Source organism: Petromyzon marinus, chromosome 52, assembly GCF_048934315.1.
Source record: "Petromyzon marinus isolate PM22_M1 ecotype Great Lakes invasive population chromosome 52, UKy_Petmar_22M1.pri1.0, whole genome shotgun sequence".
Lineage (NCBI taxonomy): Eukaryota > Metazoa > Chordata > Hyperoartia > Petromyzontiformes > Petromyzontidae > Petromyzon > Petromyzon marinus.
This window is the reverse complement of record NC_133718.1, coordinates 2,575,653-2,586,607: the sequence shown is the minus strand read 5'-3', so window position 1 is coordinate 2,586,607 and position 10,955 is coordinate 2,575,653. Positions and strand designations below refer to the sequence as shown.

Genomic DNA, 10,955 nt, shown 5'->3' with positions numbered 1-10,955 from the left:
CCAGCCCGAGAGCGCGACGCTTCGTTGGCAGTCGGGCGCAGAGAGCGACGTCTCACGGCACGCGCGACGAGCCGCAGCGATGGAGCAGGGGGTCGCGGGGTCACGGGGTCGCGGGGTCACGCGGGGTCGCGCGTGGCCCCTCGTCATCGCTCCTCCGCGAGCCAGGCCCGCGAGCTCTCTCGCGCCGCTCCTCGCCCCGAGGTTCCACGGTCCCCGTGGTTTTATTTCAGTCCGCCAGTTCGTCGCCCCAACTCCCACCCCCCAACCTCTCCAACGTTCGCAATGCCGCCCTCCCCCCGCCCACCCACGGCTCCAATCGTCGTCGTCCCCCACCACCCCCCCCCTCCCCCCCCATCGACCAGCAGGGCAACCGATCATTCGACCGACCGGCGTCTAACCGCCGAGTGACCGACCAGGCGACCAGCGAAAATGGCTGACGGACCGACCGACTGTCCAAACGACCCATCAACCAACAGGCCGGCCCCATCGGCCCGGCCAGCCGACTGCCACACGTCCGCTCCAGGCCGGGGGCGCTGCTCTGCCGCACCGCCGCTGCTGCTGCTGCTGCTCAGGCCTCGATGGGGCTGGAGCCGATGCTGGTGGGAGTGTCGGGCAGCTGCGACAGCGACGTGATCTCACTGCCCGTCGAGTTGGAACCCGGCCGCCCCTCCGAGAAGTTCACCTGCTCCACACGGCGAGAAACCACCGCCACCATCACCATGAGCCACCACCACTCACCACGACAATCACCATGATCATCATCACCACTACCACCACCGCAACCACCACAACCACCATGATCATCATCACCACTACCACCACCACAACCACCATGATGATCATCACCACTACCACCACGAGCCACCACCACAACCACCATGATCATCATCACCACTACCACCACCACAACCACCATGATCATCATCACCACTACCACCACGAGCCACCACCACAACCACCATGATCATCATCACCACTACCACCACCATCACCACAACCACCATGATCATCATCACCACTACCACCACCATAACCACCACAACCACCATGATCATCATCACCACTACCACCACGAGCCACCACCACCACAACCACCATGATCATCGTCACCACTACCACCACGAGCCACCACCACCACAACCACCACCACAACCACCACAACCACTATGATCATCATCACCACTACCACCACAACCACCATGATCATCATCACCACCACCACCACGATCACCACCACAACCACCATGATCATCATCACCACTACCACCACCACCACGATCACCACCACAACCACCATGATGATCATCACCACTATCACTACTACCACCACCACCACCACTTACCACGAGCACCACCACCATCATCACCACCATGACCACCATGAACATCGCCACACCATCAGTGGTTAGCGGACAGCGCCACAAACCCGGCGACCCGAGTTCGATTCCCGCTCACGGCCAGCACCGGTCTCTCTGCGTGTGTGTCTGTGCGTGCGTGGATGAGTGCGTATGCACGCGCGTTTTATGTGCGTGCGTCTGTGCGCTTGCTCGCGAGCGAGCGTGCGCGGCGAGTAAGCGCCCTCACCAGCTGCTGGAAGGGCCCCTGGTCGAGCTCGCTGCTGAGCGCAAAGTCGCTGAGAGCCTTCCAGGGCGGCTGGTGGAACGTCTGCACGTCGACAGCGCCCACCGGAAGTCCCGGCCCGTCTTGCCGCACGGGGCTCCCGGCCACCAGCGGCGTCCCCGTCAGGCCCTGCAGGTTCTGCGACAAACGGCGCGGTGGGCACACGGGAGGAGGCGCACGGGAGGAGACACGCGGGAGGAGACACGCGGGAGGAGACACACGGGAGGAGGCACGCGGGAGGAGGCACGCGGGAGGAGACACACGGGAGGAGGCACACGGGAGGAGACACACGGGAGGAGGCACGCGGGAGGAGGCACACGGGAGGAGGCACACGGGAGGAGACACACGGGAGGAGACACACGGGAGGAGACACACGGGAGGAGACACACGGGAGGAGGCACACGGGAGGAGACACACGGGAGGAGACACACGGGAGGAGACACACGGGAGGAGACACACGGGAGGAGGCACACGGGAGGAGACACACGGGAGGAGACACGCGGGAGGAGGCACGCGCGCAGACAAAAAGGCAAAGGCACGTAAGTCAAGTGAAGCGTGTTTTGTGTGGCCAGGTGAGAATCCCCAGAGATTAAAGCAAAAGGAGTCAAATGCAGCAGCGTCGCGAATAGGAAAGCGAGGCACAAACAGCTTCACCGGTGCGGAGGCGTTTCTGGCCGCGCTCACTCCCCACCACCCACCCACCGCCCTCCCAACCACCTCCCCCCCCACCCCCCCCGCTCCTCGCTATGTTCTTACGGCTCCGGCTGGATTCACCACTAGAGAAGGCTCATCACCATCACCACCACACACCATTACCACCACCATCACTACCATTACCACTACTACCATTGCCATCATCATCACCATCATCACTACCATCATAACCACACACCATAATCAACATCGTGATTAACTCTGCCGTAGTCGTCATCATCAGCAGCCAGCGGTCAATCCATCGATCAGCGGATAGAGTAATTGGGTGATCAAGCGAGTGAGCAATCTATCAAATCCATCGAGCAATCAAAAATCGAGCGATAAAGAGAGCAGCTGATCTATAGATCCATCGAGAATCAAGCCATCAAAAGAGCAGCTGATCTATCGATCCATCGAGAATCGAGCCATCAAAAGAGCAGCCGATCTATCGATTCATTGAGAACCGAGCCATCAAAAGAGCAGCTGATCTATCGATCCATCGAGAATCGAGCCATCAAAAGAGCAGCTGATCTATCGATCCATCGAGAACCGAGCCATCAAAAGAGCAGCTGATCTATCGATCCATCGAGAACCGAGCCATCAAAACAGCAGCTGATCTATCGATCCATCGAGAATCGAGCCATCAAAAGAGCAGCTGATCTATCGATCCATCGAGAATCGAGCCATAAAAAGAGCAGCTGATCTATCGATCCATCGAGAACCAAGCCATCAAAAGAGCAGCTGATCTATCGATCCATCGAAAACCGAGCCATCAAAAGAGCAGCTGATCTATCGATCCATCGAGAACCGAGCCATCAAAAGAGCAGCTGATCTATCGATCCATCGAGAACCGAGCCATCAAAAGAGCAGCTGATCTATCGATCCATCGAGAACCGAGCCATCAAAAGAGCAGCTGATCTATCGATCCACGGGAACGACGAGGCACCGAGCGAGCAAGCGTGGGGGTGGGGGGGGAGGGGGGGGAGGGGGGGGAGGGGCCCTCACCGTTTTGTCTCCGCCCTGCTGCTGGATCTGCTTCATGAGGATGCTCCGCTTCTTGTCCTTGCAGCGCTTGTTCTGGAACCAGACGCGGATGACGCGGGGGCTCAGGCCCGTCATCTCCACGAGCTGCTCCTTCATGAGCGCGTCGGGGCGCGGGTTGGCCGCGTAGCAGGTGCGCAGCGTGTGCAGCTGCTTCTCGTTGAGCACCGTGCGAACGCGCGTCGTCTTCTCCGCCTGCTTGTGCACGTGCGGGCGCAGCGGGTGGTGGCGCCCCGCCGCAGACATGGGCTCGGCTGCGGGGGGCGGTGGGGGGGGCGGAGATGGAGAGGGGAGAGGGAGAGAGGAGGCGAAGAGGAGTGAGACAAAGCAGGTAAGGCCCCACTGAGCTATACGTAGCTCAGACGCGACCTGGACATCACAAATGACAGCTGGACGAGAGAGCCTTATCGTCATCACGTGGAAATTGAGAGCAGCCAAATAACTGTAAAACGCGCGATGTTGATTCTAAAACGCGGAGGGAAAACCCACGGAGGACCCGGACGAAAATCCACGCCACCACGGCGAGAACACGCAAGCTTCAAATATACAGCAGGCGTAAGGGTCGCGATTGGACCCACGACCTCCTGTGTACCGGCGAGGTAGTTAACATTCAAGCTTAAAATATACAGCAGGCGTAAGGGTCGCGATTGGACCCACGACCTCCTGTGTACCGGCGAGGTAGTTAACATCTCCTAGCCACCGTGGCGCCCAACTGCGCTACGAACCCGGCGACCCGAGTTCGATTCCCGCTCACGGCCAACATCGCTTGCAAATATGTGAACCGGTCCTGCACCTCCCCTAGGTCGACTCAGCCTGGTGCAATGATGCGTGATCATTGTCACACGAGAGTCAAAGTCAGCTGGACACGCTACTGGCCACCCATCCTTTTGCGTACCGTGCGGACCTAACAGCACTTGCCCCTACCGTCTTTTAAGGCTATGAGGGTGATATTTGCCCTTGTTGCATTTGACGAGACGCACATCTGGAATAGCTGCGTCCACGCCATACACCCCAACATTCCCACATTCACCCCATCTCAACCCCTCTCACTCACTCACCCTCTCCATCAACCCCTCTCACTCACCACCCTCAGCCCCTCACTCACTCACCCTCCCTCTCACTCACTCACCCTCTAGCTGTCATTCAACATCCTCACCCCCTCTCACCCCCCGCCTCCTCACCGGCGAGCTGAAGGGGCCGGCCGCCCCCCTGTCCCGGGCTGCCCATGCCGTCGGCGGTGCCGGCCCTCTCCAGGAGCTCGTGGTCGGCGCGGCAGAAGAGGCCGTCCTCCCGCAGAGCAAACTCGTCCCCCGGGATGAGCTGTCGGCTGCACGCCACGCAGCGGAAGCACTCGAGGTGGAACACCTGGGTTCGCACCCTCATCACGAAGTCCGTCTTGCTGAAGCCCACGCCACACTTAGCGCACTTGATGCCGAACAGCCTGCGGGCGCCCACAGCGAGAGGGGAGGGAGGGGAGAGGGAGGGAAGGGGGAGGGGAGAGACGGAGGGAGAGCGAGGGAGAGGGATGGAGAGAGAGGGAGCGAGATTGGAGGGAGAGAGAGAGAGTTTATTTTGATTAATCAGAGGTGGGAATTCAGGAGGCCCAGGGTAGAGCCTCGGGGGCTGCAACGTCGACCTGGGTCACAAAGATAGCGAGGGCTCAGCTAACTCAGCTGACTCAGCTGACTCAGCTAACTCAGCTGACTCAGCTGGCTCAGCTGACTCAGCTGGCTCAGCTAACTCAGCTGACTCAGCTGACTCAGCTGACTCAGCTAACTCAGCTGACTCAGCTAACTCAGCTGGCTCAGCTAACTCAGCTGGCTCAGCTAACTCAGCTGGCACAGCTAACTCAGCTGGCTCAGCTAACTCAGCTGGCTCAGCTAACTCAGCTGGCTCAGCTAACTCAGCTGGCACAGGTAACTCAGATAACTCAGCTAACTCAGATAACTCAGCTAACTCAGCTGGCTCAGCTAACTCAGCTGGCTCAGCTAACTCAGCTAACTCAGCTGGCTCAACTAACTCAGCTAACTCAGCTGGCTCAGCTAACTCAGCTGGCTCAGCCGACTCAGCTAACTCAGCTAACTCAGCTGACTCAGCTAACTCAGCTGACTCAGCTAACTCAGCTGGCTCAGCTAACTCAGCTGGCTCAGCTAACTCAGCTGGCACAGCTAACTCAGCTGGCTCAGCTAACTCAGCTGGCTCAGCTAACTCAGCTGGCTCAGCTAACTCAGCTGGCACAGGTAACTCAGATAACTCAGCTAACTCAGATAACTCAGCTAACTCAGCTGGCTCAGCTGGCTCAGCTAACTCAGCTGGCTCAGCTAACTCAGCTAACTCAGCTGGCTCAACTAACTCAGCTAACTCAGCTGGCTCAGCAAACTCAGCTAACTCAGCTGGCTCAGCTAACTCAGCTGGCTCAGCTGACTCAGCTATCTCAGCTAACTCAGCTGGCTCAGCTAACTCAGCTTGCTCAGCTGACTCAGCTAACTCAGCTGACTCAGCTAACTCAGCTAACTCAGCTGACTCAGCTAACTCAGTTGGCTCAGCTAACTCAGCTGGCTTAGCTGACTCAGCTAACTCAGCTAACTCAGCTGACTCAGCTAATTCAGCTGGCTCAGCTAACTCAGCTGGCACAGCTGACTCAGCTGACTCAGCTAACTCAGCTGGCTCAGATAACTCAGCTGGCTCAGCTAACTCAGCTAACTCAGCTGGCTCAGCTAACTCAGCTGGCACAGCTAACTCAGCTGGCTCAGCTAACTCAGCTAACTCAGTTGACTCAGCTAACTCAGATAACTCAGCTGGCTCAGCTAACTCAGCTAACTCAGCTAACTCAGCTGGCTCAGCTGGCTCAGCTGGCTCAGCTAACTCAGCTGGCTCAGCTAACTCAGCTAACTCAGCTGGCTCAGCTAACTCAGCGAACTCAGCTGGCTCAGCTAACTCAGCTAACTCAACTGGCTAAGGTCAGGCTTGCATATGAGCGGGATCCGAACCGCTTTGGCTTCTCGCTCCGGTCAAACGGACAACGAATCGTGTCGCTCCGATGCGCTCGCAGGAGGCAGTGATGGCGATGCGTTGCGCAAAAAAAAATACTCAATTTTTTTTCGGTAGCGGTTGGGGTTAGCATGGTTGAGTGTGGGTGACTCCGGTCTCAGTATGGGCCACTGGTGACCACGATGTGCTGACGAGGCCTGAGAAGGACGGCACCGGCCTGCAGCTGTCCGTCTCTGCATCACCGCTGCTTGTCAACCAGTCACGTTTCCTCGAATGCAGTAGATGGTTGAGAGAAGGCAACGGGACCCCGCAATGCAGGGGGTGCCACGGTGGCTATGAGATGTTAACTACCTCGCCAGGTATACAGGAGGTCGTGGGTTCGATCCCGACCCTAACGCATGCATGGAGTTTGCGTGTCTCTCTCTCTCTCCCTGTGGAGATGTTAACTACCTCGCCTGGTATGCTGGAGGGCATGGGTTCGATCCCGACCCTGACGCATGCATGGAGTTTGCGTGTCTCTCTCTCCCTGTGGAGATGTTAACTACCTCGCCTGCTATACAGGAGGTCGTGGGTTCGATCCCGACCCTGACGAATGCATGGAGTTTGCGTGTCTCTCTCTCTCTCCCTGTGGAGATGTTAACTACCTCGCCTGGTATGCTGGAGGGCATGGGTTCGATCCCGACCCTGACGCATGCATGGAGTTTGCGTGTCTCTCTCTCCCTGTGGAGATGTTAACTACCTCGCCTGCTATACAGGAGGTCGTGGGTTCGATCCCGACCCTGACGAATGCATGGAGTTTGCGTGTCTCTCTCTCTCTCCCTGTGGAGATGTTAACTACCTCGCCTGGTATACTGGAGGTCATGGGTTCGATCCCGACCCTGACGCATGCATGGAGTTTGCGTGTCTCTCTCTCTCCCTGTGGAGATGTTAACTACCTCGCCTGGTATGCAGGAGGTCGTGGGTTCGATCCCGACCCTGACGCATGCATGGAGTTTGCGTCTCTCTCTCTCCCCGTGGTAGCGTGGATTTTTATCCGGGTCCTCCCTGTTTTTGCTCCACATTTAGAATCAACATCACGCGTTTTAGAGTATTTGGCTACCAACACAAAAAAAAAATCCACACGATGAAGATGATGAACCACTCCGTTGGGCGATCATTTGGGATGGCCAGGTCGCTTCTGAACAAGAGCCACGTAGCTCAGTGTCGCCTTACCTGGTAAAATAAAAAAAAATAGAAAATTTAAAAAACTGCAGACGATTATTTTTTTGCTGCCATAACGCACGAATGGCCGAGAGTTTTTGTTTAATCGAACACGCGTCTACTGCGCGAGTCGTTTGAAACTTCTGCACGTACGGCGCCCCGCGTGGCGATCAAAATATCCGCCACTGATGTTGGCCGTGAGCGGGAATCGAACTCGGGGGGGGGGGGGTTGGTTTCGTGGCGCAGCGCGGCGCTAACCACTGCGCCACCGCTCTTCCCGCCACACTCCCCGTAGCTGTACACTGACAAAGTCGGCAGTGACGGCGCGGGCGCCAGACAGCTCCTAAACCTTACGATGACGCTTCCGCGAATGTCTATTGACAGATCTTATCAGGCGAGGTGGCAGGGCGAGTGATGGCTATTCCCTCCCCCACACACACACGGGTTCCCCTACCCCCCTCCTCCCTACCCCCTATATCCCAGCTCTCTACCCCACCTCCATACCCCCTCTACTCACCCCCCTACCCCCTCTACCCCACATCCCTACCCCCTCTACCGCACCCCCTACCCCCTCTACCCCACCCCCTACCCCCTCTACCCTACCTCCCTACCCCCTTGTATCTCACCCGCCCCCCGCACGGACTTGAGATAGCGAGAGGGAGGGGAGGAGAGGGTGGGGAGGAGAGGGGGGGAGGGAAGAGAGCAGAGGGAGGAGAGGAGAGGGTGGGAGGGAAGAGAAGGAGGAGAGGGACGGGAGGAGTGGGAGGGGAGGGAGGAGAGGAGAGGGAGGAGAGGGACGGGAGGGAGTTGTTAACCTCCGCCCGAGCAGCCACACGTTGTGTGCGCGTGTCGTGTGAGTGTCATGCCCGACCGCCTTTGTCTCCCCGGTGCTGATTGTTTTTGACACACCGCAGAGAGATTATCGTTTAAAGTCGATTCAAAACTAAAACTACGATAAACATTTCTATTTTATTTTACCAGGTAAGTCCCCACTGAGCGACGTAGCTCTTTTTTTTCAGAAGCGACCTGGCCACAATTGATAGCTCAACGAAGTGGCTTATCATGCGCAAATGTATAGTAGCCAAAAGCCCTAAACGCGTGATGTTGATTCTAAATGTGGAGGGGGAAACCGGAGGACCTGCATACACATCCACGCGAGCACGTGAGAGAGAGACGCAAACTCAAACTATACAGCAGCAGCAGGCGTCAGGGTCAGGATGGAACCCACGACCTCCTGTACACCAGGCGAGGTAGTTAACATCTCCTAGCCACTGATGTTGGCCGTGAGCGGTCAACTGAATAAGCGCTCGCTAACAGCACTGACACAACGCTCTATAACGCTGACCGACGAGGCTATTGTTAGTGAGTTTAACACGTGGTAGGCTTACGCGACCAACATAATCCACAACACAGGGTTTTTTGTTTGGTTAGAGCGCGTAAAGATATAAATATATCACGAAACAGGAGGATTTCTCCACAAATCTGACTGTCGCCTGATGAAAGGTCATTGTAATTACTGGCGAAACGTCATTCTCAGATTGTAAATGTTGTGCATTTTTGCTCTCCAACACACCCGTGTTGCTGTACTAGCAACGTGTTGTTTACGTGAGAAACCTGACTACTCTTTGGTTCTTTCGGTAAAGTCACGTCGGTAGAAAAACAAAAATAATAAATCACGACGTTTCGATCGCAACACAAGCGATCGTCCTCAGGTGAAACAAAAATCCAGCATCATCATTGTTTTTTTTTACCACTTTTTTGGCAACAAAACTGACACCTTTTTTTTTTACAAGGAGTCATGTTTGCATTGACCACAATACCTGCGGTCGGAATGCAAACAAAAAAACACAACTCTGATAATGTATTGGCACTGTCCTTGAAATTGATTGGTCCACACCCGAGACAGCTTTTACATATAGAGCCTCGTCTCACATGGGTGTTGAACCAGATGACGCTTAAAAAAAGGTGTCAGTTTTGTTGCCAGATAGAAGGGTAAAAAAAACCAATCATCATATTTTGCTACTGGCAAAGGAGGTTCTCAAATGGTGAAACATAGATCCAGCAGTAGAGCTGCTGAACAACATCGCGAGAGAGCTAACAAAAGCGGCTGTCTCGCAACTCTCTCGCTATGTTGTTCAGCAGTTCTACCGCTAGATTTTTGTTTCACCTGAGGACGATCGCTTGTGTTGCGATCGAAACGTCGTGATTTATTTTTTTATTTCATTTTTAAACCGACGTGACTTTACCGAAAAGAACCAAAGAGTACGGATCCCTGCAGTCACGGAACCTCACTAATTGGCTGTGTCGGGTGGTGGCGGGGTTTAACGACACACTAATATATATTTACGCGATCTAACCCAAAAATAACCCTCTGTTATGGGCCTAGTGTTGTTAAGAGGTGTACTGTATATGCAGCTTTGCACAGAGACCTTGGCGGGACGCGACTTTTATTTGCGAGCATCGATTAAGGACCGCACGGAGACACGTTTCGGAATAAGTCAGATAAAACATTTTTTTTTCTTTACGACGAATGGTTCCTGTTGACTAAATTCGTCGTATCTGTAAGTTTCAACGCCCGGCTGGAAATCTCACCGAGTGACTCCGCTGTAACGTGTTTTGGTTGCAAGTCAGCGTGCAAAAGGCGTGAACGTGATTGTGGTGATCGCAACGAATTGGCAAACGTCGTCCATTTAAACCGTGAAGGGGTTTTAAACATTGCCGTTTAGAGGCGGGAGCGGTGGCGGAACGGTTAGCGCACTCTACGTACTCATTGGCCCCGCTGCCGGAACCCAGTTTGATCGTCTCTCGCAGCGGCGAACATCAACATCATCAATCCGCAATGCGTGACCGGTAAAACGCGTGCGTGTAGGGGGGGAGGGGGGGAAACCGGTTAATAAACCGGTTAGGGGCCGTCCATAAATGACGTCACGCACCTAGGGGGTGGGGTCAGACATTTGTAACGATGTGTGACGAGGGGGGGGGGGGTTTGAGAAATGTGACGTCACGTAAAAATGCGCAACTTTAAATAAATATAGAATTGTTATAACAACACTAATTGTTATAACAACACTCCTACAACATCAGAGTGCAGCGCCACATTGAATACGCACTACCATGACAATAGTTTAAAGCGATTTGAAGCGTGTTTTATTTTCAAAATGGAAATATGGTTTTGGGGGCGGGGGGGGGGGGCAGAGCTTTGTGACGTCATATTTGAAGGGGGTCTGACTTTTTGTGACGTCATATTTGAGGGGGGGGGGGGTCTGACTTTTTGTGACGCCGTGTGACGAGTAGGGGGGGGGTAAAAAAATCGTCCAAAGTCGCATGACGTCATTTATGGACGGCCCCTTACCCGTTTGCCGCGCGCACCACGCTCATACACATACAGTATATACAGTATATATGTCTGT

At 55.2% G+C, this 10,955-nt stretch overlaps 1 protein-coding gene across 1 annotated transcript in view; it reads right to left on the bottom strand.

Moving 5' to 3' along the window:
* Positions 1–354: 354 nt before the first annotated feature.
* Positions 355–10,955, bottom strand: part of LOC142931282 (insulin gene enhancer protein ISL-1-like) — a 14,294-nt gene continuing 3,693 nt past the window's right edge. Inside the window, exons 2-5 of the mRNA XM_076075020.1 lie at positions 4,536–4,795; positions 3,319–3,608; positions 1,585–1,758; positions 355–682 (exon numbers count right to left, since the gene is read on the bottom strand). Of these exons, the coding sequence (XP_075931135.1) occupies positions 569–682; positions 1,585–1,758; positions 3,319–3,608; positions 4,536–4,795 (838 nt within the window). The 3' untranslated portion in view covers positions 355–568. The remainder of the gene's footprint in view (positions 683–1,584; positions 1,759–3,318; positions 3,609–4,535; positions 4,796–10,955) is intronic.